General features: G+C 62.1%; 2 protein-coding genes and 1 long non-coding RNA gene across 5 annotated transcripts in view; 1 reads left to right on the top strand and 2 right to left on the bottom strand.

Annotated features, from left to right (window-relative positions):
- Positions 1-433: 433 nt before the first annotated feature.
- On the bottom strand, positions 434-1,428 carry LOC132596375 (neuropeptides B/W receptor type 2-like). The gene is given in 3 exon segments (XM_060293400.1): positions 434-734; positions 736-1,158; positions 1,160-1,428. Coding segments are annotated over 3 exon segments (993 nt in total).
- Positions 1,429-8,434: 7,006 nt separating this feature from the next.
- The window catches only part of LOC132596371 (myelin transcription factor 1-like), a 102,487-nt gene continuing 86,929 nt past the window's right edge, over positions 8,435-23,992 (top strand). For all 3 annotated transcript variants that reach the window (XM_060293369.2, XM_070044770.1, XM_060293368.1), the window contains exon 1: positions 8,435-8,500. The gene's annotated coding sequence lies outside the window, so the exon portion shown is untranslated. The remainder of the gene's footprint in view (positions 8,501-23,992) is intronic.
- On the bottom strand, positions 14,056-21,591 carry LOC132596374 (uncharacterized). The gene is made up of 3 exons (XR_009562472.1): positions 16,976-21,591; positions 16,694-16,783; positions 14,056-14,979 (listed from the first exon to the last, which is right to left on the bottom strand). It is a non-coding gene; the product is annotated as an uncharacterized lncRNA (long non-coding RNA).

The raw sequence follows: 23,992 nt of genomic DNA, 5'->3' as shown, positions 1-23,992 counted from the left end.
AGGGGCATGGGGTGCTCAAGGGAGCCTGAGCCCTGCTGAGGGAGCCAGGAGGGGACACGGGCACAGGCCTCCCGGTGGAATGTCACCTGAGTTTTGGGCTGTGAGAGCGCGCTTCATGGCCTCCTTTGATGTGCGCCTTTGGCTTTTACAGCGACACCTGGCGTTGTTGCCCCAGGTGCCCCCCAGGATGTCTGTTGTGCCAGGACCATCTGCCTGGGTCGGCGGGACCTGAATCCCTGCAGCTGGCCACCCAAGGGCTGTCTAGGAGGCAGAGACGGGTGGGTCCATGGCCACCTCTGCGGGCTTGGTGGCCAGCCTTCGTGGGTCTTTCTCTTTCTGTCTGGAGAAAATAGTGATGGGATGTGAACAAGTGGGGTGCTGCTCTAAAGGAGCAGAGCTTTCTACGGTTGCGTGGGCCGCGAGGGAGGGGTGCTTATGCCCCCGGGCACTGGAACGTGGTGCAGAGGCTCCTCCAGAAGCTGTGGTCCGGGAAGGCCTAGAGGACGGGGTTGAGGCAGGAGCTGGTGTAGCCGAGGCTGGTGACGACATAGGAGATGATGATGACCAGTGGCGTCTGGGGCAGGTCTGTGGTCAGGGCCACGACTGAGGCCAGGTGGAAGGGCGTCCAGCAGAGCAGGCCCACGGCCAGCACAGCCAGGACCTGGAGACTCACCTTCCGCTTGGCCTTGTCCAGAGCCTTGGCTCCGGAGTAGAGCCGCAGGGCCTGCAGCCTCCACGTAGAGAACATAGAGGGTGCCCGTGGGCACCGCCAAGCCCAGCACCGGCGTGTAGATGCTGATTGCCTGGAACCAGGCCCGCTCAGGCCGTGGGCAGCTCAGCCCGCAGCTCGTGACCTGTAGCTCATTGCTGTAGACCCCGGCGAAGGTGAAGAAGGGCAGCATTGTGACAGTGACACCCAGCCAGGTGCACAGGCTGGGGATCTCAGCCCCGCGGACAGTGTGCCGGGGCGTGCGGCGGGGCCGCACCATGGCCGGCACCACCAGGTAGCGGTCCATGCTCATGGCGGCCGGGAAGTAGACGCTGGAGAAGATGTTGCAGCGGTCGGTGGCCAGCACCAGCTTGCAGAGCAGCTCCCCAAAGGGCCAGCGCTGCAGCACGTGCTTGGCGATGTTGGTGGGCAGCACCGGTGTGAAGAGTCGTCGCGATGGCCAGGTTCAGGGTGAACGCGTGGGTCACCGTCTTCATCCTGGGCGCTCTCAGGATCACACAGATGGCGGCCGCGTTGCCCATTAGCCGCACGGCGCAGATAGCAGCGTACACCACTGGCAGGAACACGTGAAGAGCCGGCAGCGGCTCAGGGAGTGTGACGCTGTGTCTGGTGCCGTTGTCCCAAGAGAGGCCGGCGCCCGTTGTGCCTGGCAAGGGGAAGCCTCGGCTGTCCGGGCTCTCCGGCCCCGTGGCCTCCATCGTGAGGCAGGACCGATAATGGTTTGTGCCCTGGGCAGGTGGGAGGTGCTTCCGAGCTGGGAATCTGGGCAGGGGCCTCCTTGGGCTGGATTCTGAGAAAGAAACGACCAGAAACTCTGGGACCTGGCTGTCAGCTTAGAATGGGAGCTGCCTCAAGTTCTCTGGCAGAAGTTGTGGCCACTTTGCCGGGGTCAAGGATTCATGGCGTCTCTCTCCATCCACCCCTTTCCAGTGGCAGGAGAGAGCCTGGCAGAGCGCATGGGCACCTCCTCCTGGGTAGCACTTCCGGCTGGTTGGGTTCCTCCCCCAAGGCCCCCTCCTCTTGCAGAGAGCAGCTGCCAGCCACCCTTCTGGGAAGGGAGGGCTTGGACCTGCCCCCCCCCCCCCCCCCGCCCCGACGCCAGCCCCTGTCCCGGCCACACCCCAAAGCACAAGCTACGTGAGTCAAGACAGTCCCTTTGAAAATGCACCTCCCATCGTACTCCTGGCCCCCTTGGAATCGGGAGGCCTGGAGCAGTGCCCTCCCAGTCACGCTGCAGACCCTCTGCGTGTGGCCACCGGCACTTTTCGTCGCTGACCTGTCTGGAGACACATGGCCAGAAGTTGGTGGCCTGGGTGACATGTGGTGGTGGCCAGCTCAGGCGGCCTCAGGGGTGGAGGGGGGAGGTGTGGCCCCCGCCGATGGGCCTCCTGCCAGCGTCCCAGTCCGTCCTTAACCACCTGGGGGACTTTTAGAACCTGCTCGCTGGCAGCCTCAGAGGGAGCTGGCTTCCCGAAGAGTCTCCAGCCTCGTGGCAGCGCTGCTACGTGCCAGGAGGTGGCGGGGCCGGGGGGGCGGTGTCCCCTGGCTGACGCGGAGCCCTGGGCTGTGAGCGCTGCTGGCTCTGGGAGACCGAGGGCGGCAAGCCTTGGCCAGGGGCTCCAGCTGTCCACCAGGGCCGAGCCTTCGTCCAGTGGGCTGCCCCCAGGTGGGACCCCTACTCCCCCGGTCCCCCAAGAACCCCGTGCTTCCAAGTGGTCTCTACATGCCGGCTTTTGTTTCTGGTGTGAGGTGGGGACGGGGGGCACCAGGGCTAGAACTTTCCTCGGGATCTCACGGTCCCACGTGGGCTACATGGGCTTCACAGCTTTGTATGAGGTGATTCTCTCTGAGAAGCAGAGAGAAGGTGACCAGCTGGGCCTGGGAGGGAGGGAGCCGCCCTCTGGTCTGGGTGGGGCAAGTTCTGGACTGGTCATTGGTGCCCCAGCCTGAGACCCACCGAGGCCAGGGGATGGGTGGTCAGTGAGTGTGAGGGGAGGCCCCTGCATCTGGGTCTGACTTTCATGATTTGGGGGTGTTCGTGCATGGGGAGGGGTGCTGGGTCAGGTCACAGCTCCTGGACACCAGAGACAGGACAGAGAGAGGCTCAGGCCTGGCGTATGGGCCGCCCGTTCCCCTTGACCATGTGGCCTACGTGTGAGCCAGCGTGCAGGCTGGCCTGGGGGGTGAATGGCTGACCACTGCCCTGGTGCTGGGCCGGTAGGGAGTGGCCCAGGCCTCCTGTCGCTCAGCTGCTGTCCTGGGGTGGGGCAGGGCTCACCTCTCTGGGCCTGGTTGTGGGTCTCCCGTGGGATGGGTGCCGGGGGTCCCTATTTCCTGAGTGCCTTGGGGGGGCCCAGGGCTCCATCTGCCCGCCAGCCAGCGCGTGACCGACCGGCGCCCCCCGAGCGTGGGCCTGTCATCGGGGCTCCTCGCCCTCATGCCCCTCCTGCTCGTTGCCCCAGCTCAGCAGGGCACCACGCGCCACCCCAAACTTGCTCCGGGCCCGGCTGCTCTAGGCAGGGCTCCCCTCAAGCCCCGGGAGGAGCAGGCGGTGTCAGAATTACAGGAAACTTCCCGGCGGTTTCCCAGCACGGCCCTGGCTTCCTCTGAGGCAAGCCGTGAGGCTGGGGTCCCTGCTCACCCCACCAGTGTCTGGCAGGGTCTGGGGCTCCGAGCCCCTCTCGGCCTGATCTCCGCTCTCCTGAGTCTGTCCTGGGGGCTGCTGGCTCCCCACCCGGCCCGTCCCGTCTGAGGGGGCTGGGGGTGGAAGCTGAGAGGATGGGGGCCCCGGGGCAGCAGGGGTTGGGGGTGCTGAGGAGGGGGCACTGGGCCTGCAGGTGTGGGGACCCTCACGCCGGCTCAGCGGCGGGGGCGCCTCAGCCTCTGCTCTCTGGCCCCCGGAGCAGCAGGGGGCTTTGTCTGCACGTGGGTTGGGCATTGTGCGCTTGTCGTCCTGGGGAGATGAGTTCCATTTTCAGAAGTGAATCGGCTGTTTCCAACCAGCCTGTGAGGGCGTTCAGGCTGTAGAGAGAGAGGTGGGGGCCGCAGGGGAGGGGCGAGACCTCTGCCTGGTCTCCGGGGCCGGGGCTGGGGCTGGGGCCTGCGCGATGGGAGCCCGTGGGAGTCTGCACGGTGTGAGTGTGTGTGCGCGCGCGCTCTGTGCAGCCGCTTGGGGCGGGGCGGGGGGTCGGGGGAAGCAGGTCCTGGCGGTGAGCCTCCCTCCCCACCCCTGTGCAGGGAGGAGGGAGAAGGCAGGGAGGGGGTGCAGCCGCCCTGACCCAGCCCAGTGTGGCTGGTGGGCAGGGAGACCGGAGACAGCGTCAAGCCATAGGCAAGCTCAGTGGAGCGTCTTTCACAGCTGTGTGTGACTCACCTGGTGTGGCAACCACCTTCCACCTGAACCCGATGGTCGTGTCTCACACACACACGCACGTGCACACATCACACAGATGCGCGCGGCAGAGCACGCACTTGCGCAGACAGGCGTACACACACGCGGGCACGGGCGGATGCGTGCACCCCTGCGTGCCTCTGTGTGTGCTTTGGCCACCAGGCCCGTCGCCTCTCTTGCTCGCCTCCTCAGGCCTCGGAAGATAGCCCTGAAGGGTAAGTGCTGCCTCTAAGTAGGTAGTTGGGAGGCTTAGCTCGCTGAGAAGAGACAGGTGATTCAGAGCGCATGTCCAGGGAAGCAGAGAGAGAACTCTGTTTGTAAAAGCGAGAGGGCCCGTTTCAAACCTAGCCATTCGGACCCCTGGCCCTGCCACCCGGCACCCAGCTGCCCCTCTCTCTCCTTCAGCACCAGTGGCACTGAGCTGTCCCCAGGGGCAGGTCGTGGTTTGGGGGTTCTTGACGGCTCCTGATCGCCCTGGGCTCAGGGCCGCTGAGAGAGGCCTGGGGCAGCCAGACCGGGGTCCCACAGGGACTCTGCTGCTCAGCCAGCTCCGGAATATCCCAGCCCTGGGCCCGGAGTCACTTGTCTGCTCTGCAAGTGTTTGTCTAGGAAAAGAGCAGTGAACAAAGAGGGGGGAACTCCTGCTCTCCTAGGGCCGCCCCTCTGCCGGGGGAGGTGGGAAACAACATGGGAAGCGCCAGGTGCATCACAAGGTTTAGCCGGAGGTCAGGGGCTCTAGGGGGAAGGAAGCAGAGAGACATCTGTCCATCAACAGGGTGGTCCTGTGGAGACGGCGATGCTCGTGCTGAAACCAAGGAGACAGGGGAGGCCTGGCAGGTGTGTGGGGCACGGCCACGGGAGAGGAAGGAGCTTGGTCCGCCCTTCTAGGGACGCGGGCTCTGGCCTTCCTGAGGGTTTTGAGGAGGGGAGCGTGGGTCGGCCAGGTCCTTAGGCCAAGAGGGTCAGAGGGGTGTGGGGTGCGGGGAGCAGGGCGCCTCGGCAGGAGCCCTGGCCTGGGGGCTGGGAGGGGCGGGAAGGTTGGAGGTCAGGATGGAGTACAGAGTCCAAACCCGTCCAAGGCCTTCGGGATGTGGGGTTTTGAGGGGCAGCCTGGGCTGGAGGCTGGGTGCCCTGAGGCCCCCTGGCCTGCCCTGCCCACGCACCCCCTCCCCATGCTGAGAAGCAGGAAGCACGGAGGAGGTGCATGTCTCCCCTGGGCACCAGCCCTTCTCAGCCTCGGAGGGTTGTTAAGCCAGTTACCAGAGGACTCCCTCTCCCCTCCCCAGGAATAGGCGGGGTGGGGGTAGTAAGGCCCTGTCCCCTCCTTCCTGCCCAGATGCCAGCCACCACGATCAGCCCTGCTGGGCCCGACGGGGGAGCTTCACGGAGGCGCCCCTGCCCTGAGCGAGCCTGGGGCCTGTCTCCTGGGAGGTCTTCATGCCCATGGCGTACTTGTGGACTGGCCCTCTGGTCACGCAGAGCACAGGCAGCACTGGGAGGGAGGGAGCCAGTAACTCTGTGTCTCAGGCGGGAGGGGTCACAGGCACGACTGGGCCCTCGGACAAGCACGTGGGTGGGGGGAGTGTGTATGCATGCGGGGCAGCAGAGCGCTCAGAGACACACCCAGCAAGGGAGCGTCCGTGAGCTTGGCTTCCGGGTCTGTCCATGAATTCATTTTTGTCTTTAAAATTAATTAATTAATTAATTTATTTTGGGCCGTGTTGGGTGTGCGTCGCTGCGCGCGGGCTTTTCTCTAGTTGCGGCGAGCGGGGGCTGCTCTTCCTGGCGGTGCGCGGACTTCTCACTGCAGTGGCTTTTCTTGTTGTGGAGCACGGGCTCTAGGCGCACAGGCTTCAGTAGCTGTGGCTCGTGGGCTCAGTAGTTGTGGCTCGCGGGCTCTGGAGTGCAGGCTCAGCAGTTGTGGCACGCGGGCTCAGTAGTTGTGGCTCGCGGGCTCTGGAGTGCAGGCTCAGTAGTTGTGGCATGCGGGCTTCAGTAGTTGTGGCTCATGGGCTCAGTAGTTGTGGCTCACGGGCTCTAGAGCGCAGGCTCAGTAGTTGTGGCGCATGGGCTTAGTTGCTCCGCGGCACGCGGGATCTTCCTGGACCAGGGCTCGAACCCGTGTCCCCTGCATTGGCAGGCGGATTCTCAACCACTGCGCCACCAGGGAAGTCCCTGTCCGTGCATTCTTACTGAAGGTTGGTGGGCAGGCGGGGCTGGTTCATGCTCGAGTCAACTCCTGCGGAGTCCTGAGTCGGACGGGAGGCCAGGCCTCCCTGTGGCCCTGGAGGGGGCGGTGTTTGTCCCTCCACGTGGCCTCAGGGCCACACAGCTCAGCTGGGCCCCGTGGGTCTGGGATGCTCCGGAGGCCAGATTCGCTGACCTTGGACCAAGCTCTCTGTCCGTGGGACGCAGAGGACAGACCAAGCTGGCAGCCGGTGGGGCCGGGGTGATGGGGCCTCTGGTCTTGCTTGTTCCCTCCCCCTTCCCACCTGCCTGGCGCCAACCCCAAGCTCAGAGGGTGCAGCCTGGCCTGAGCCCGCGGCAGAAGCCGAGGACAGCACGCACATGCCCCCCTTCCCCGCCCGCCCCCCGCAGACCCTAGTGCCCTGCCCTCCCTCCCCAGCGTTTGCATGACCCTCCCGGTTCATTCCAGATTGTGCACGGTGGCGTCCTGCCTGCTGCCTTTCGATCCATTTGGGTTGGAGTGGGCGCTGTCCAGCCCGGTCACTGAGAGGCTGGGCCTCCGCAGGGGAAGGCTGGGCTCGGGTGAGGGGCCATCCCTCGCTGGGGCATCTGTGATGGGGGAGGTGGCCAGGGCAGGCCGGGAGCCCCGTGGTCACATGCTTGATACACAGGTGCGGTGAACACGTGTGTGTTTCAGGTGCTTCCCCTCAGGCTGACACGTGCACATGTGTCTTGTTAACGCGCCTCTGGGCCCCCTCAAGTCTGCACGGGGCAGCACCCCGCCGCCCTGCTGTGTCTTGTCTGCGTGCCCAAGGCTCTCCCACAAGGCTCAGAACCCCGGGAGGGGCCTTCGCCAGGGCACTGTCCACCGCCAGGCCTTCTCCGTGGCCGCTGGGGTCCTGCTGTGGGTGACCCCTGGGGAGGCCTGGTGTCTGCAGGGCTGAGGGCCCTGCAGGACCCGATGCTGGGAGGGCTTCTGTGGCAGGAGTGCCGATCGGCATGTGGGGGTCTGCGAGGGGCCATGCCTAGGGCTGGGGAGACGGTACAGGGGGCCAGTGCCGGGGAGGGGGCAGGGCTCGGCCGGGGAGGGGGCCCGGGGAGGCGGCATCCTGGGCTCTGAGCAGGGCTGGGCGTTGGCTGCACAAGCGAATACCTGGAGGACGGGTGCCACCAGGACCAGAGGGAAGCACCCTCAGCTCGGGGACCCGGGTCTCCTAATGGTGGGGCTGCCCTGGACGTCCCCCCACCCCTTGGCCCTGTGCTCACATGTGCTCTGCTGGTGCACATGACAGACAGTGGTGCCTCTCTGTGTGCCCGGCCCGGGGTGGGGAGCCTCTGTCCAGGGCTCGTGGGAGGACCATTTTGTTGTCACCCTGGCAGCGGTCAGGAGAGGGGGCTGGACCCACCGGCCCAGCTGAGGACTGCAGCTCTACCCAGCCTAGAGCCTTTGGCTTGGGGTGGGGTAGGGGCTTCTGCCTGAGGGACTGAGCTGGCTGGAACTGGGAGTGATGACTCGGGTCTAGAAGCCCTTTGTCCTGGCCCTTTTGGTCGTGTGTCCCGTGGGACACACATCTCTCCTCTCTGCCCGACCCTCCACAGAGCCCTGGGCTGGGGTCTGGGACCATCCTGTCACCACCGCCGTGCGCTCAGCCCTGGGCTCTTCCTCCGTGCTCAGGAATGGCAGGTGGTGGGAGCTTCCAGCAGGAGAGGAAGACCTGGCAGGACCAGGTTTTCAATGTCTGGAGCTTCCCCGGCAGGCCTCCCACAGCTGTGGGTGTGGAGGTCGCGAGGGCGGCTCTCCGGGGCCCAGGTGAGGCCTGGGGCCTGGGCGGAGCTCAGATTTCCTTGCCTGGGACCTCGGCCCCCACCTGGCTCCAGACTGTGGGTCGCAGTGGGGAGGGAGGGACAGCCCCGCTGACGCGGTTGGCCTGGCCTGCTGGGTCCTACAGCATCTGTGGGGAGAGTCCAGCTGCATAGGCCCTGGGCACCGTTTTTTTTGGTGCTGGGGGAGGACAGAGGTTTGAATCCAGACAGGGCACTCCCCTCACCTCGCCCACCACAATTTTAGCTTCCGTTGGCGTCATCCGGGAACGCAGGGGAGGGTGGGAAGGTGGCACGCGTGCGTGGGGACGTTGCCTGCGCAGACAGCTCCTTCGTGCCGTGGTGGTGGACTTGGCAGTGCTGGAGAGGAGGTCAGAGGCTGGACTGCGCGAGGGTGTCTTGGGAGGGGCCGACGTGGGCTGGGAGGGCCCCTGAGGGGAGATCGGGGTCAGCAGGGGCTGTGGGCAGGGAGTCCATGGCTCCCCCTCGGAGCAGAGCAGAGCCCAGACCAGCCTGGGCATGGAGGAAGTGGTTGGCGTGTGGCGGTGTCAGCCAGGACCCGGCTGCCTGGGGGCCTCTTGCCCCGGGCAGGGCCACCTTCTTGTGCCCAGAGGCCCTGCAGGTACTTCATGGGCTTCTTCTCTATGTCCTTGCTGGACTGAGGCCCGGAGTGTGGTCGCTGCGTCCTCAGAACCGCGTCTGGAGCCAGGACCTGTGTGTCTTTCCTTCCCGGGCCTCTTGGTGCTCCAGGCACTGCTGGGTCCGGAGGAGGCTGTGGGCCCCCCACCCAGCCCTGGTGAGTCAGCAGCAGGGCCAGTTCCCACCCGCCCCGGCCCATGTGTGGGTGCTCCTGTCACCATGGCAACCCTGTCCCAACAGGTCTCATTGAGGGACATTTCCCGGTGTCCACTTTGTGTCCCCTCGAGAGCCTCTCTGCCCGTGACCCTGTGACCTCCAATGTCCCCTTTTTGGGAAGGCGGGTGGCCGGCCCTCCCAGTTTACCTGTGACTGTCCACGTTTCAGCACTGAACGTCCACGTTCCAGGAAACGCCTTGGTCCTGGACAAACCACTTACCAGCGGGGGCCTGTCTGGGGAGGGAGGGGGCGTGAGAGGATGCTGCCCCCCAGGGGAGGCTGCCTGGTGTGGCCAGGCCTGGGCTCGGCCAGAAGACAACCCCTGTCCCCCATTTCCACCCAGGCCTGAGGCACCTCTGCTGATCCCCTTGGTCTGTCTCCTCTGGTTTCAATGCCTGCTGGGTGCCAGGCACTGGCGGAGCCCTGGCACATCCGTGCTTTCTCCATCCCACGGTGACCCAGGAGGCAGGGCTGCTCTGGCCCCACTTCACAGGCGACAGCAGGAGGCTCTGGTGGGGGGTCCCCTGGCAGGTGCCATCCTTGAGCAACAGGCGGGTGTCGCTCCCGAGGGAGCTGCCGCCGTCAGCAGTGTCCATGGGCGGACGCCCAGGGGCTGGCCCCGGTGCCAACCCCCGCGGCGCGCTCAGGAGCCTGGCAGACGCTAGAGCGGCTGGAGACTCCGAGCCCGGCTTCCTTCCCAGGGTGGAGGAGTGTGGGCTTGAGTAGAGCTGGCACTCGTGCTGTGGCGACAGGTGTCACCTGAGGTCTGCCCACACCTCCAGGCGGCGGTCGGGAGAGCGGGTCTGGAGCCAGCTCTGCCCTTGCCGTTGAGGACCCAGGGTGAGGTACTCAGCACCTCTGAGCCTCCATTTCCTCGCTTGTCCAATGGGGATCATACTTTTCCTGCCTCAGAATGTGGAGAGGTTGAGCTGAGCTGATGCGGGCAAGGGCTCTGCCCCACCCAGTGCCTTTGATGCTGGAAGGAGCCCCGCCCGGTCCCACCTGCCCTGCTGCTCTGGGCCTGGGCCGGGGTTTCAGCCTTGGGCTCGGGCAGCTAGATGGGGGCTTGGAGTGAACTCTGGCCTCACGTCAGCTGTGAGTGGGACAGGAGGCTGCTGAGTGGTCGAGACCTGCAGGCAGAAAGAAATTCCTGGAGGAGGCACGTGAGGGGGTCACCAGCCTGTGCAGGGAACCGGGAAAACCGGCGGCCAGCCGCTCGCCCGAGGTGTGGAGGTCTGCCGTGAGGGAAGCACCTCGAAGCCCCCCTCTTCCAAGAGGCCCTCCCGGATCAGCTCTGCCTGACCACGCGGGGGTAGCCATTTTCCCCAGGGCTGGGTGGGTGGGTGGGGTCTCTCCATTTCTAGCTGAGCCGGGTTCTCATCGTGCAGCTCAACCCTGACCCCCAGTGGCCAATTCTGAGCACTGCTGCCGAGGATTTGGGACCGATGGCCTGGGGGGTGGCCCAGGGGGATGTCTGTGACCGGGCCCAGGAGCCTCACCACCCTTCCCAAAGTCTAGCCTGGACACGCCCAGCGAAGGCCCCATGGTGGAACCCCAGGCTCGGTGGCAGGGCTTCAGTCAACCCCGGTGTGCACTCCCCAGGGATTCGGGGACGCCCCATCTGGAATCGGCCTTCGTCATGCTAGAGGCTGGTCTGGACGGGCCAGCCCTGAGAGGTGGCCCCTGAGCTGTGCTCCTGGCGTTCCGGGAGGGGTGGAGGAGCATGTGGGGCCGCGGCAGAGGCTGGCGCTGGGGGGGCGCTGAGGCCGCCGGGCAGGCAGGGCTGCACTGGGAGGGGACCTGGGGCTGAAGAGGGTTTTAGGCAGAGCAGTGACACGGTCACATTGCGTTTCAAAACAGTCATTCCGGCTGCTGGGCAGAAGGTGGACGGAAGGGTGGAGGCTGGCAGCAGGTGGCTGGTGGGAAAGGGAGCTGCTAAGACCCCAGCCTGCTGGGGAGGAGAGCCCTGGCAGGCAGGGCCTGGGGATGGACTGGCTGAACGTGGGGGTGTGGCTTGGAGGGAAGCTGTGGATGCCCCGAGAACAGGAAGAAGGGGAGCCCTGGTGCTGGGAGACCTAGGCTGTTCTCTCAGCTGCCAGCTGACATGGTGATGGGGGAGGTGCAGAGGTCTGTGGGGAGGAGCTTAGTGGGTCTCCTGTGTCTAAACTAACCTGGGCCCCTGGGGGGGTGCCTGGACTTGGTCCCCGCCTGAAGCCTCAGTTGGCTTCCTGCTCAGCTGCGCAGGGTCAGCGGGGAGCCCGGAGGGCAATGCTGTGTGGCCAAATCCTACATTTCCAGATAGCAGAGGAGAGGAGCTGGGGGTCTTCGGAGGCTGGAGAGAAGTCTGGGTGGCCGGAGGCTGCTTGGAGCCGGGAGGTTAGACAGGTGAGGCAGGAGCCTGCGGGCAGCCGCGGGGCTCAGGCCTGCATAGCTTGAGGGGCTCTGGGGACCTGATATTTCTGTGTGGAGGTGTCATCCAAGTAGGGGGGCTCGTGTGGTGGGCACGCAAGTATGCAGAGGCACCTGTGGTGCGCGTGCACGTGCGGTGTGCATGCCTGCGTGTGGACCTGTGCGCGTGCGCGCATGTGCGGTGCAGCCACACGCGTGCACACACTGCATGTTTTGTGTGCACGCACGTGTGCATGTGTGTGTGGTGTGGTGGAGTTCTCCCTGCTGCCTCCTTCTGGGCTCTTCCTTTAGTCCCTTCTCTAGCTGGCAACGAGAGTGATTTTTCTAAAAGCCAGTAGGATCACGTCCTGTCTCTCTCTGAAAGCCTTTACAGACGCTACTCATCGAAATACTCATGAATGAAATGATGTGATTGTGTTTGGGACTTGCGTCAAGATGATCTTGCGGATGTGGGTGTAGAATAGACAAAACAAAGGTGGCCGGAGCTGGTCTTAGAGTTTGGCAATGCCCACGTGGGCGGTACGGGTGTTCTTCTCTCTATTTTTGTGTGTCTTTGAAATTTTGTCAGGATAAATTGCAAAAGACTTTGAAATGTCAAAAAATATATTGGGTGTCCCGTTGGCTCACTCTTCCAGATTTTCTGCCTTTCATTATCTTTGACCTGTTTATAGCTCTCCAATGGCAGAAGATTGATAGTAATGTAAACAATTCTTGTTCATAGAAATGCAAATTAATTTCGTCCAGTGGAAAGCGGCTGATGATTGCCCTTTGGGTACTGACCGGTGTTGCTTGTACTTACAAGTGCATTTCAGGATTCTGGGCTGCCCGTGGATGTGTCTGTGGTTTGGATTCTTCTTTGATCTGGGTTGTAAAATGTTACTGCTTTCTTCATTAATGATTGCTGTGGGGTGAATTGTGTCCCTAGAAAGCCGTGTTGAAGTCCTGACCCCCAGTCCCTGTGAAGGCGACCTCATTTGGAAGTCAGGTCTCTGCAGATGTGACCAGTTGCAGTCAAGTCCTTATTAAAAGAGGGAAATTTGGACACAGACACAGAAGACACAGGAAGAATGCCAGGTGATGACAGAGGCAAAGATTGGGGCGATGTGTCTACCAGTCAAGGAACATGTGGGGTCATCAGAAGCCGGAAGAGGCAGGAAGGAGCCTCAGCTGTAGCCTCTGGAGAGAGGGTGGCCCTGCCCGCACCTTGGAGAGAGGGTGGCCCTGCCCGCACCTTGGAGAGAGGGTGGCCCTGTCCGCACCTTGATTTTGGAAACCTGCCTTCCAGACTGTGAGAGAATAAATCTCTGTTGTTTTAAGCCCCCCAGTCTGTGGGCTTTTGCTAGGGCTGGTAGGGGGGCCAGGAAACACAAACAGTGCGCGTGCGCGCGGGGGGTGGGGGGTGGGGGGTGGGGGGGCACTCCAAACAGGGAAGGAGGCAGTGCAGGGCCTACAGGAAAGGCGGAGCCTGGTGGAAGGGGCAGCCTGGTCCAGGACGGAGGGGGAGGTGGGGATGTGGTGGGGTGCGGGTGTGTCACTGGGAGGAGTTTGGACATTTTCCCTGAAGGCAGCATGAGGCTTTTGAAACAAAAACCAAAAACCAACTAATTCTAGAAAGTGTTAAAGGGTAAATTTTTGAAGGTAAAATCTTGGCCCTCGAGTCAAAAGCGATTATTTCACTCGCTGTGTGCTAACTCCCGGGCCGAGAGCAGGGTGGGTGTCTGTGCAGAGGCTCCTGTAGGGAGACCAGGGGAGGCCGTGTGGAAGAAGGCTGGGCCTTGAGGGTGGCTTAGATGTGCGCATGTGTGGACACACGTGTGTTTGTAGACAGATCACGCGGTGGATGCAGCCGGGGTGGACGCACTGGAGGATGAGTGCACTGCAGTGTAGGTGTGTCGCTGTGTGTGCGTTGCAAGGTGGATGCATTGGGTGAGATGCAGGGAGGACCCTCTGCAGTATAGACACACTGGCTGCAGTGCAGACCCTGCCGTGTAGAAGCATGTCTCCCGTGTCTACTCACGGCTGCTCTGAGGCCTCTGGCTGGGCCTGCGCCCCGGGCAGAGCCGGGTCTGTGGGCCAGGGGGGCACTGGCAGCCCTGGTTGGGGCCATGTCCTCCCCAGCCAGGCCTGCCCTGGCCCCTCTCTCACATCCTGTGGCGACCCTCCTCCTTGCCCGTCCTCATGATACCCCGGCCTGAGCTCTGTCTGCGCTGGTGGAGCCCCGGGGTCTGGTGGGGCGTGTCAGGCCACATTTCGTCCCCGGGATCCACGGCTGTTCCAGAAAGGGCCCTCACAGTGAGCCCGACCACACAGGACTGGGCCTAGGTGACCCGAACCCTAACCCCATTTCAACAGGGTCCTGGAGACCCCCCTGGGTCCCCTGACCGTGTGCCCCGAGAGCGGGGCAGCGTCTCGCCGCGTTCGCCCTCAGGACAGCCGCCAGCGTTCTTGGGGCCCCTCTGTGGGGTGGGCGGAACACGCCCATAGACTCTCAGAGAGGCTGCCCCCAGCCCGGGCCACCAACACTTCAGAATTACTTGGGGGTCCCCATCCCCGGGCCCCAGGGTCAGAGCGTCTTATCCTGAGTGGATAAGCTACAGGATTGGGAATTAATGTGTATTTAAATATTTTAATATATTTTATTTTTATTTTTTGTGGGGTGAAATAGGCCGTACATGCAGATGATTCAAGAGAAAATGGCCCAACAAGGAGGGACGTGGTGAAAAAGAACCCCCTCCCCTGCTCCTCAGCCCCAGGGACCTGTGGTCCCTCCATCAGTGGCCTGTGGGCCTCCAGGCCATTCTAAGCATCACAGACACCACACTCCCACGTGCCTGTCCACATGGGGCAGGGTAGTCCCGTCCACAGTGTTGGTTAGCCCTTGCTGATGGACATTTAGGTGGTCTTTTCCTCATGGACAGTGTCGCCAATGATGTCCCTGAACCTGTGCCTTTTCAAGTGGCGGGCAGGCTTTAGGATAGACTCCTGCACGTGCGGGGCAGTCTTCACTTTGAAAGATCTGCTGCCACATTGCCCTCCGCAGAGCTCGCCCCATACCTGCCCACGTCAGTGAGTCGAGTGGTTTGTCCACCATAGCCTCCCAGCATAGCTGTGTTAGGAAACCTTTGGATCTTTGCAGTCTAAGAGCAACTCTGCTGTTCAGAATTGCATTTCTCGTACCATGAGTCAGGTTGAACAACTTTTAATTTATTTTAAAGTTATATTTTCCCTTGTTCTGTAAACAGCCTTGACCCGGTTTTTTGTATTGGATTGTCGGGCCTTGTCTTATTGATTGGACAGGCTCTTTACATAGTAAGGCTTTATCCCTAGATACTTGCAAATATTTTTCCTCGTCTGTTATTTGACTTTTGCTTTGTTTTAAAGTAGTTGTGCTGTGTAGAGAATTTTAAATCATGTAATTTTACAGTTTGGTTTTGTGAGCCCGTAATATGCTCTGCATTCCTCCTTCCGGTACTTTTATGGTTATTTTTAAACATTTACATCTTTGACCCGTTTAGAACTTACTTTGGTATAAGCTCCGAGTTAGGGATCTGTGTCAGTTAGGGTCCAGTAGCAGACAGACGTCATCCTGAAATTGGGAAATTTGAGGAGAGCTGAACAAAGGGATTAAGGTGTGGGCAGGGGGTAGAGAAACCACTAGTGAGAAGTGGGGTCCACCCTTAGAGCTGAGGGGACCCGAGAACGTGCCCAGCGGGAGGCCCATGCAGGGAGGACTGCGCCCTGCTCTCCTGGGGGCTCCCCGTCGGACAGACCAGAGGCAGGCGGTCCACTGGCACACCTGCAGGTCACCTCCAGCTCTGGGCAGGGTGGGACTGGCTGGACGCCAGACACGTCAGCACGGGATGGTGAACGAGTTATTGTGCCAACACACTGACTTGGGAATGGGTGGTTTGAGGGCTCCCCAGGGGACTTGGATAGAGCCCCCAGGGTGCAGGGTGGAGTGAGGGGCTAGAGGGCTCGGAGGCCGAGGGGAAGGGCCCGTGTGAAATGAGCTGACCGCAAGCTAGACCCGTCTGTGATGGCCTTTCCTGCCTGGGACTGCCCAGTAAGCTGGTCTTTGGGGCGGTGGGGCTTGAGGCTGGCGTGTGGAGCTGAACAGAGCAGGGTCTGTGGGGCTGGGGAGGGGTCCCCCCTCCTCCCAAAGGGGGGACCAGAATGAGGGCCCCTTGCTGCCCCCTCTGTCCTTCACTCATTTGCTCGTTCACTCGTTCAGCACACCCAAAGAGTTAGGGTGCTCCTTGACATAAAATTCAACATTAGAACAACGTTAAGGCGTAAGTTGGTGTAACAAAGTCCTGAGCATTGGTGATTTGCCCCAGGACGACAGTTTGGAAACTTCTGGGAGAAAAAGCCCAATTATTAAAACAATTGTTTTTGGTACCCTGCTTTGATAATGCCCTGAACACCGGCCCTAACTGTTAGAAATTCAGGGTCCAGGTGGGCGAGGTCCTCGTGGGCGGGGCCCTGACCTGCAGATGCGGGGATGGGGGGAGGAGCCTGGGTCTGCTGCAGACCCAGAGAGAGAGGCTTGACCGTTGTCCTGTAGGAGCCGCTGATGACTGCGCCCTGGTGGGCGGGGAGCAGGGGACCCAGGGCCACTGAGGGTGGCATGCAACAGAGTGGGGGCAGTGTGGGAGGTGGTGTGCAGAGGGGTGCCCCACAGTTCCTGGCCAGGTTAAAGGAGAAGGTTCCCTGGGGCGGCTGTGGGGAGGGGGGTCCAGGACCACAGGAGGCCCACCCCGCAGGCTACCAGTGCCCTGGCTGGGGAGGGGCATCCAAGGACAGAGATTGGTTCTCTGGTGACAGCAGAATTCGGGGACCCGGACGGCGGGCTGAGGGGCTGAGCCTGGTTTGCCTGGATGGGGTGTTTCCAGGCTCTCAGTTTTAACAGCAGGGCAGTCTGGACAAATCTTTATGAGCTGACCACCTCCCTGTGTATCTTTGTTCTGATGTGGCTGAGCTAAGTGGCATCTGTCCCACAGCCACCCCCCGTCTGAGGCCCCGGGGTCCTGCGGGAAAGGTCAGAATTCAAGCTGCTTCCCCTGCCCCAGACCAAGGGACCTGTGGACACAGAGGGGAGCCCTGCCCACCGTGCCGCCGGCTCCCAGGCGAGGTGTCTGGCTCCGTCCTGCTGGGCATGCTGCCACAGGGGAACCCCCTCGTGCTCTCGTTCCAGACAAAGTCCTCTGCACACCCTGGGCCTCGACCATCATCTGATTTCCATGGTGGCTGTGGCCCTGGTGTCTGGGGCAGTGAGGGCGGGTCACCCGTGCGCCGTTTACCTGGAGTGAGGCTCCTTCCTCCTTGTTGGTACGAGGCTGATTGCTCTGCATTTTCACGGTAAATTTGTTTTCTGAGTCGCTGTTGAAATTCTGGAAGCAGAGAAAATGCATTTGCTCCATCACCTTCCGGATGTGACAAGTCCTATAACATCTATTAAAGCCTTTAATGAAATCCCTGCTCAGAGCTGCCCAGTGAATGAGTGTGGAATCGAAATTTAAATTAAAATGTTGTTTTTGTAGCCTGGAGGCTTTGCCTGGGAAGAAATTAAAGGGACAGCTCACCTTTCTGCCATCGTCCTCAGGCTCGATGAGCGCTGTGCTTGGTGGCCCTCTGACCGGACGCTGGGGGGAAGGCGGGTGCACCTGTGGGCCGGTATAGCCACTTGTGGCTGGAGATAAACGCGTTTACTTACAAACAGGTGCGAGCCCTGCACTCGCAGAGCCCACAGTCTGGGGGGACAGACATGTCCACAATAGGTGTCAGTGCCCAGAAAGTGGAGTGGAAGAGTGCAGGGCTGCTGGGGGCTCGGAAGGTCCATCTGGGGTGGGGAGGACAGGGGCAGGGACAGGAGTGGGGGTGGCTTGGCTGCGAGCGGATTCCTTCTCTCGTCCTGCCCTGGGGACCTCAGACACGCTCAACTCCCAGGTCTCTGGCCAGCCCTCCCCACACTCCACCCTCCTCCAGGCACCCCTGCCTGCGGGGAGAGACACAAACGTGCACAGCCTGCCTCAGGACACCAAAAAGTGCTTGTCTCTCCTGCTTTCTGGGGTGGCAACATCGCCCCTTTCCTTCTATGATGAAAAGTTCTAGAAAACATCCAGAACGTGTGCCGCACAGAGTGCCGAGGGGCAGCTCTTCCCGGAGGAGGTCCAGGGACCCCGTGCTGCAGGCAGGGGGACCACGTGGGGAGCAGGTTCAGGGGTTAGGGTGTAAAGTGTGACCGAAGGAAAGAGGGGAGCCCCAACTGGATGTGGAATTTGTTTACCCAGCAAGGGTTACCCCCCAGTATGGGGAAATACTTACAGATCAACAAGAAAATCACCAGTGAATAGAAAAAAGGCAACACAGGCTGTGCAGAGACGAGCTTCCCAGAGAGACTGGCAGTGGAAAGCTGCTTTCGGGGGGACCTGCTCGCTGCCTCCGTCTCTCCCCAGATGAAGAAGCGGCCCTATGGGTGCTGAGTGATCCTTGCAACCCTCCTGGGGGGCGGGGGCAGCGACGTCAGCGGGTGTGAAAGGGCAGAACGTTCCAGGCACAGGACGAGCCTCTCCTGCCCTCCTTACTGGCCTGAAGTCCTGGGCCCTTGGCCGCCCGATCGGAAACATGAGTGTGTGGTCCCTCCCGCCGGTCCCTGAGGCTGTCGCTACAGCTCCTGCCTCACTGGTCACCTGGGAAACACATGAGGTTGGCGAAGGGGACAACTCAGCTACTCCAAGCGTGAGTGGGTGGACGCGAGTGACTGCTGCGGCGTGGGGAACGCATCTAGCTCGAGCCCTGGAGGGCCTTGTCTGTGCAGCAGGGCTACCTGAGGCACCCAGGGTCATTGGCTGCACCCAGCAGCAAGGAGACGGGGTCATTAAAAATGGATTTCTCATGACAGAAAAGTGGACCTGGGTGTCCCTCAGCAGGAAGACACAGAGGTGTGCGTTACTCATGCCGTACAATGCCACACAGGGGTTAAAATCAGCCAGGTCAGCTCTGATACTCCTCAACAGCAGTGCTGACCGGTAAAGGCAGGTTGCAAAGGGTCTTGTTCTGTGTGATCACATTAACTAATCTGCAAGGAGTGTTACGCGTTGGTCTCGGATGTGTATGTAGATGGTAAACCAGTGAAGACATGCAGAGATGATACAGGCCCATTTCAGAGATGCTCCCTCTGGGGAGGATGGTAGAGTCCCGAGTGTGTATCGTCTCTATGTGTTTGAACATTTCCATGCTTAAAATGCAAAAAACGGGTATGGGGGCTGGGATGAGGTGCCAGTGTGCAAAGGAAGCTGACCCCAGCCGACGGAGGGAGTGGGCCGGCAGTGGGAGGGCTGTGAGGGTTCCAGGCGGACCTCAGTAGGAGGAAAAGCTAAGGAGAAGGGAAGAGTACCGGGCAAAGGCATCTGGGGAAGGTCGCGAGGGCCAGGTGGACATCCAGTTGGAAGGACACTTTGGGAACCTGGAGCCCAGGGGCACGTCACCTGTGTCACAGCCCAGCGTCTAGGAGCAGAGGCCGTGGGGGTCCTGGGAGGGGTCATTTCCTCTCCGTCCAGGCTTCAGGGGCCTGGTACCGCTCAGAATAGGGCTGGATACAGAGAGATGGGGTAGAGAGGGCTGGAGAGCTGAAGAAAGATCACCTTCCAAGGCTGAGAGTGCACTTAATTATGCGTCGCACACGAGACGTTTCACCGAGTAAACAGAGTTTTCAAGACCGGCTCCGCCACGGAGAGCTGCTTCCTGCGGCTCAACAAGTTTGTAATAAACACAGTTAAACTTTTATTTACGGCGCAGCTGCTAATTGCACCGTGAACATTTTTTCATCAAGCGCCGCTGTTTACTCACTTGCCAATCAGCTCGTCATGCGGCTCCCTGCCTCCGAGCTCCCAAAGCCCGCTGCAGCTGTCCTCCAGGCCCACCGGCCCAAGGCCATGCCCGCCCACCCCTGGGGGCGCCCCTCTCAGCCCCCGAGCACACTCTGACCTGCCATCCCTGCTCTGAGCGTCTCTCGTGACCAGGCACAGCAGTGGAGGCCCTGCAGGATGGCCCCGCTGAGCCGTCCCTACCTTCCCCCTCCTCCGGCTCCCCAGACACAGAGCCCAGCAGGCCTCGCCCCCCTCTCTCCCCGTCTTTATTGCAGCCCCTCCGCTTGTCGGGGTCTCCCCACCCATCTCTCCACAAGACCGGGAATTACATACAGCTGACACCTGGGTCCCCAGCATTCACTCTTCCCTTAGGCAGGGACCCTAGTGCTCAGCCCCTACCTTCACCCCCAGGAGGCGCTCCTGTAGGGAGCAGAGGTAGGCGTCACATCTCTTCATACCTTTGTCCCATCCTGACCACTGCCTGTGTCCTGGGCGTGGTGAGGACCCTTCCCTAGGCTGGGCCCCTCAGGGGCTCTGGTCCCCTCCTGCCCACGGCTTCTCTGCAGGCTGGCCCCGGGGCGAGCCGTGTGGCGCTGAAGCAGAGTGAAGCCAGAGCTGGTAGACCCTCTGGGTGGAATGGGCCTCCCTGCCATCACGCAGACACGCTGACGCCTGCCCCCACCACACAGCCGCTGGGCCTTGGTGTCTGACGCTCTGAGTGACCTTCTGAGTGGGTTTTCTAGAGTCCTCTCCAGGCACCTCAGGACAGAGACATTGGCTGGGTACGTCCTGTGTGCAGATCCTGAAAAACCTTCCCCTGAGGGCCTCCCCTCCGTGCTGGGGGTCCAGACATATTTCAAGGCCAGGCTCGGGGGGACATATTTGCTCCGGAGCCTCTTGGGAGGAAAGGGAGTGAGACCATTCCCATCCCACCAACCCCTCCATTTCTTAGGTCCAACACGATTAGAGCCACGTGGATGAGTTGGGAGTGTCCAGACCGAAGCTGGCTGCTGGGAAAGGACTCCAGGGCCCCTAACCCCAGGGGCTCACTCCAGGGAAAGGGAAAGCCCAGGTTCAAAACAGGGCCTGGAGACCAGTGGGCGGCACACGGTGGGGCCACGCGGGGAGCCCCCAGGCTTTGGCTCCGTGCCAGGCTTACTCCGATCAGAGTCAGGACCCCTGGCCCTGCGGCAGCCTGGGCGCCGGGACTGCTGGCTCACTGGTGGGACCGGGAGCCAGTCCACAGGGCTGTGCAGGTCCCGAGTTCCACAGTGACACCTGGTGGCCGTGGCTGGAGCCGCGCCGCCTGGGCTGGGCAAGCCCACCGCCTCTGGGCAGTTGGGTGCGCGTGTCCGAGGAGAGGCTTAGGAAGGGAGTGGTAGGCCGTGTGCTAACCGAGGGTCTGGAGGCATGCACGCTCACTGGGGAAACAAAGCCCCATGCCCGCCTTTGTGCTTTGAGCTGGTGAAGGGTCATTTCCTACCCACTCCCCTTCCCGCGTGTCCTGGTCCCTCCCCTTGGGGTCCAGGGACCATCTGGCGCAAGCTGCTTTTTGAGTCCCTTGGGTGGGTGAGGGGCAGAGCTGTCACGACCACACCAAAGTGCTGTGGTGAACAGAGGGCTGTGGCGTCTGGGCCAGTGACTGATGGGTGAGGACGGATGCTCGTCAAGGGTGTTGGTGGACCAGGGGCTGGGCTGTGTGAGGCCCCGGGGCCTGGTGTGGCGCCTCGAACCCCCTCGCGGATCCTGCACATGTAAGGAGACTGGGTCCTGTCGTGTCCAGGCAGCCCTGGCCTGTGTCCAGTTCGGGGGTGGGGCGCTCCCTGGGTTTGAGTCTGACCCCTTCAAATCCGGCAGGGGCTCGGGCTAGGCCGGGGGTCAGGAAACAAAGAGCCGCCCTGGCTGAGGCCCTGGGCAGCTGAGAGGCCTCAGCCTGGCCTGGGGGATGGGCCACTGAATCCTCAACACCACCCTCCCCTTCCTTCACCCTCCCAGGCTCTGTTTTCAGTCAGTTCGATTAGTACAACTTTAAAGCAATTAGGGAGAATGGCAGTCAGGCCGCGCTGCGGGCGATGCTGAGTGCACTCCTGCCCCCCCCCTTGTCCCCCAGCTTGGCAGCCTGGAGGGTCTGCAGAGGGGAGGGTGGGCAACCCAGGGGAGAGACCCCGACATGGCTGAGACTGGAAGTAGGTGAGTGGGGAGGGACAAGGGACAGAAATCCGTCTCCCCTGGGACCCCGGGCCTGGCCCTGCTTGCAGAGGAGACAAAGTGAGGGTGCCGGATAGAAGCTCGCCCCTGAGCCAGGGTGCTGGGTGCAAATTCAGGGCCCCCTCCCATCAACTTCCCCTCCCTCCCTCTCCCCTTTCCCTCCTCTCTGCTTCTCCCTCCCCCGTCCCTCCGCAGTCCCTTTGGGAGGGAGGGGGGTTAAACCTCTGCTCTCTGGTGTTGAGGCCATAAGTCTGTGACATTCCTGGCTGTCACAGCTGCTCCCGCCTCTGTGGTCTCTGGCCGCAGGGAAGGAGCCTGCAGCAGTTTTCTGAGTAGGGGGAAGTGTGCCAGCCTCTGACCTCACTCCACGGCCTCCCGGGGCCCCTTGGCGGGGTGGCCTCTGTTTAGGGCTCTGCACTCTGAGCAGCGGGGCAAGTGGGTGCCTGGCCCTGTGCCCCCGCACGCGGCAAAGGCCTTCTGGGCCGGCTCCATGGCCGCCTGGAGGACGCGGCCCCTCGAGCTGCGGACACCCTGCTCGGAGGCCTGGGCCTCCCCTCCAGGCGCGGGGCTTGGTGGGGCGGGGCAGGTGCAGGGTCTGACTTTGCAGACTGAACCCTTTGTGTCGGACCGCCCCCCACCCCCCACCCCGCAAGCCTTCCGGCCCTGCCCATCCACACTCCCCCAGCCTCTCAAAGAAAGCCTGTGCTGGGAGCCTCCTCTGGGAGACCCCCGGCCAGCGCAGCCTCCCTCAGATGTGTGTGGGGTCAGCAGTCTACCGTGTCCTTTCCTCCTTCACCTGTCTACACTGGCCCAAGACTGGGCAGGCCCTGAGCTGGGCTCGGGGTGCGACAGGCCCCCGCTGCCCCCTCCTCCCCCAGGCGTTGGATTCTGAACAAATGATGCCACAATACTTGGTCCCTCTGTGACAAAGGCCACCAGGAGGAGGGGCCCCGGCCTGGGGGAACTCTGAGGATGCCCTGACCTAGTCTGGAAGCTGCCAGGAAGGAGCTGGGTGGGGCACACCCTGGGAAGGGGGAGGGAGCCACCCTCCTGAGTGTGGCCCAGCGCCAGGGAGGGGGCCTGGGCTGAGGCCTGAGGGCAGGTGGAGGCTTGTGTTTTATTCCGAAGCCAAAGGGCCTGATGGGTAGTGGCTGCTGTCAGGTGGGTGGAGGGAGGTGCTGGGCGTGGGCATGGGGAGGGGTGGGCCCTCCCTGTTCCTCCAAGGAAGGGGCTGAGAGGGTTCCCTAGGGACAGCTGAGACGGTCTGGAAACGAAGGGAACTGGCCCACCCCCAACTCTTAGCCTGACCCCTGTGTCCAGCCACTCCGTCCTGCTCTGGCTGTCCACGCCCACACCTACCAGCAACCTTCACTGGGTCCCATCACACTGGGCTGGAGCACATGCCCTGTGTCTCCACAGCTGCCACTGAGCAGATGAGTGACCCCAAGGGGAGGGCTCCCCAAGGAAAGTACGCTGAGAGGTACAGGGGAGCTGATCTCACAGCCCAGTAGAATTCTACGAGAAAGGGTGGGACCCCCCATGGAGCTATGATCAGTTCAAGATAGCAGCAGCTCCTTTCTGACCTGCTGTGCCTGCTCTGGGGCTGAGGGCCTCCTGGCGGCGAGGGCTGCTTCCTTCTCCCTCCCCACTCTGCCAAGGCTCCTGCACAAACACGGGAGGGCGGAGGGGTCTTGGGGGATGCTAACGGCCAGCACGTTCTCCCTGTGCTCGCTGTTCCCATGACAAGTCTTTCACTTCCTGATGAAGCAGTTTCCAACAAATGGCCCCACGTTTCAGGGTAAACATGAGGAACCACTAAGGAGAGGCCAGCGGATGAGATGCTTTGACGCATCGTCTGTGGAAGGCAGTCTGGCCGCAGGCAGCTTGTGGCGGGGCCTTGCACGGCCTCTGCGCAGGTCTGGGGGAGAGACCCCGCAGGCACCCACCCTGAGCAGAGCAGACCAGACGCCTGCCTCGCGTGGCCTCTAGCTCAGTGGGAGAGGCACGGAGAGACAGTGCAGGGGCCACGCCCCGGGTAGGTGCAGGACAGGTGCGGGGCAGGGGGCTCTGACCGGCTGGCTGCAGGGCTGCAGGCCCCTGGAGGAGGGATGCTTGAGCGGAGACCTTGAGATGCAGCCTGTTCCCTCGCGTGGGCAACCGGACGGTGTCCCTGCTGTGGCCAGCAGGTGCAAAGGCCGATGGGAGCTGAGACCCAGGAGACCTTGGTCTGGGGGAAGCACATGGCCCATGTAGAGGAAGCCTCATAATCTGGGGAGGGGGTGTAGGCAGCACAGTGGGCGCTGAACTGAGAGGGAGGTGGGCACCAGTGGACCTTGGCCTGAGTCTCGGTGCACACCCACCAAACGGCAGCTGACGGGGCTGGGTCCACAGGGGCCCTCCTGTGGGTGACGGGCTAGACCTGTAGCTTCTGGGCTTTCTTCCAGCACCACTGCCCTTCGTGGGGGCAGGAATGGTGTGTGCACGCACAAGTACACACACACACACACACACACACACACAGAT

This window comes from Globicephala melas, unplaced genomic scaffold (genome assembly GCF_963455315.2).
Source record: "Globicephala melas unplaced genomic scaffold, mGloMel1.2 SCAFFOLD_92, whole genome shotgun sequence".
NCBI lineage: Eukaryota > Metazoa > Chordata > Mammalia > Artiodactyla > Delphinidae > Globicephala > Globicephala melas.
Note: the sequence above shows the minus strand (reverse complement) of the source record. Positions and strands in the feature narration are given on the sequence as shown.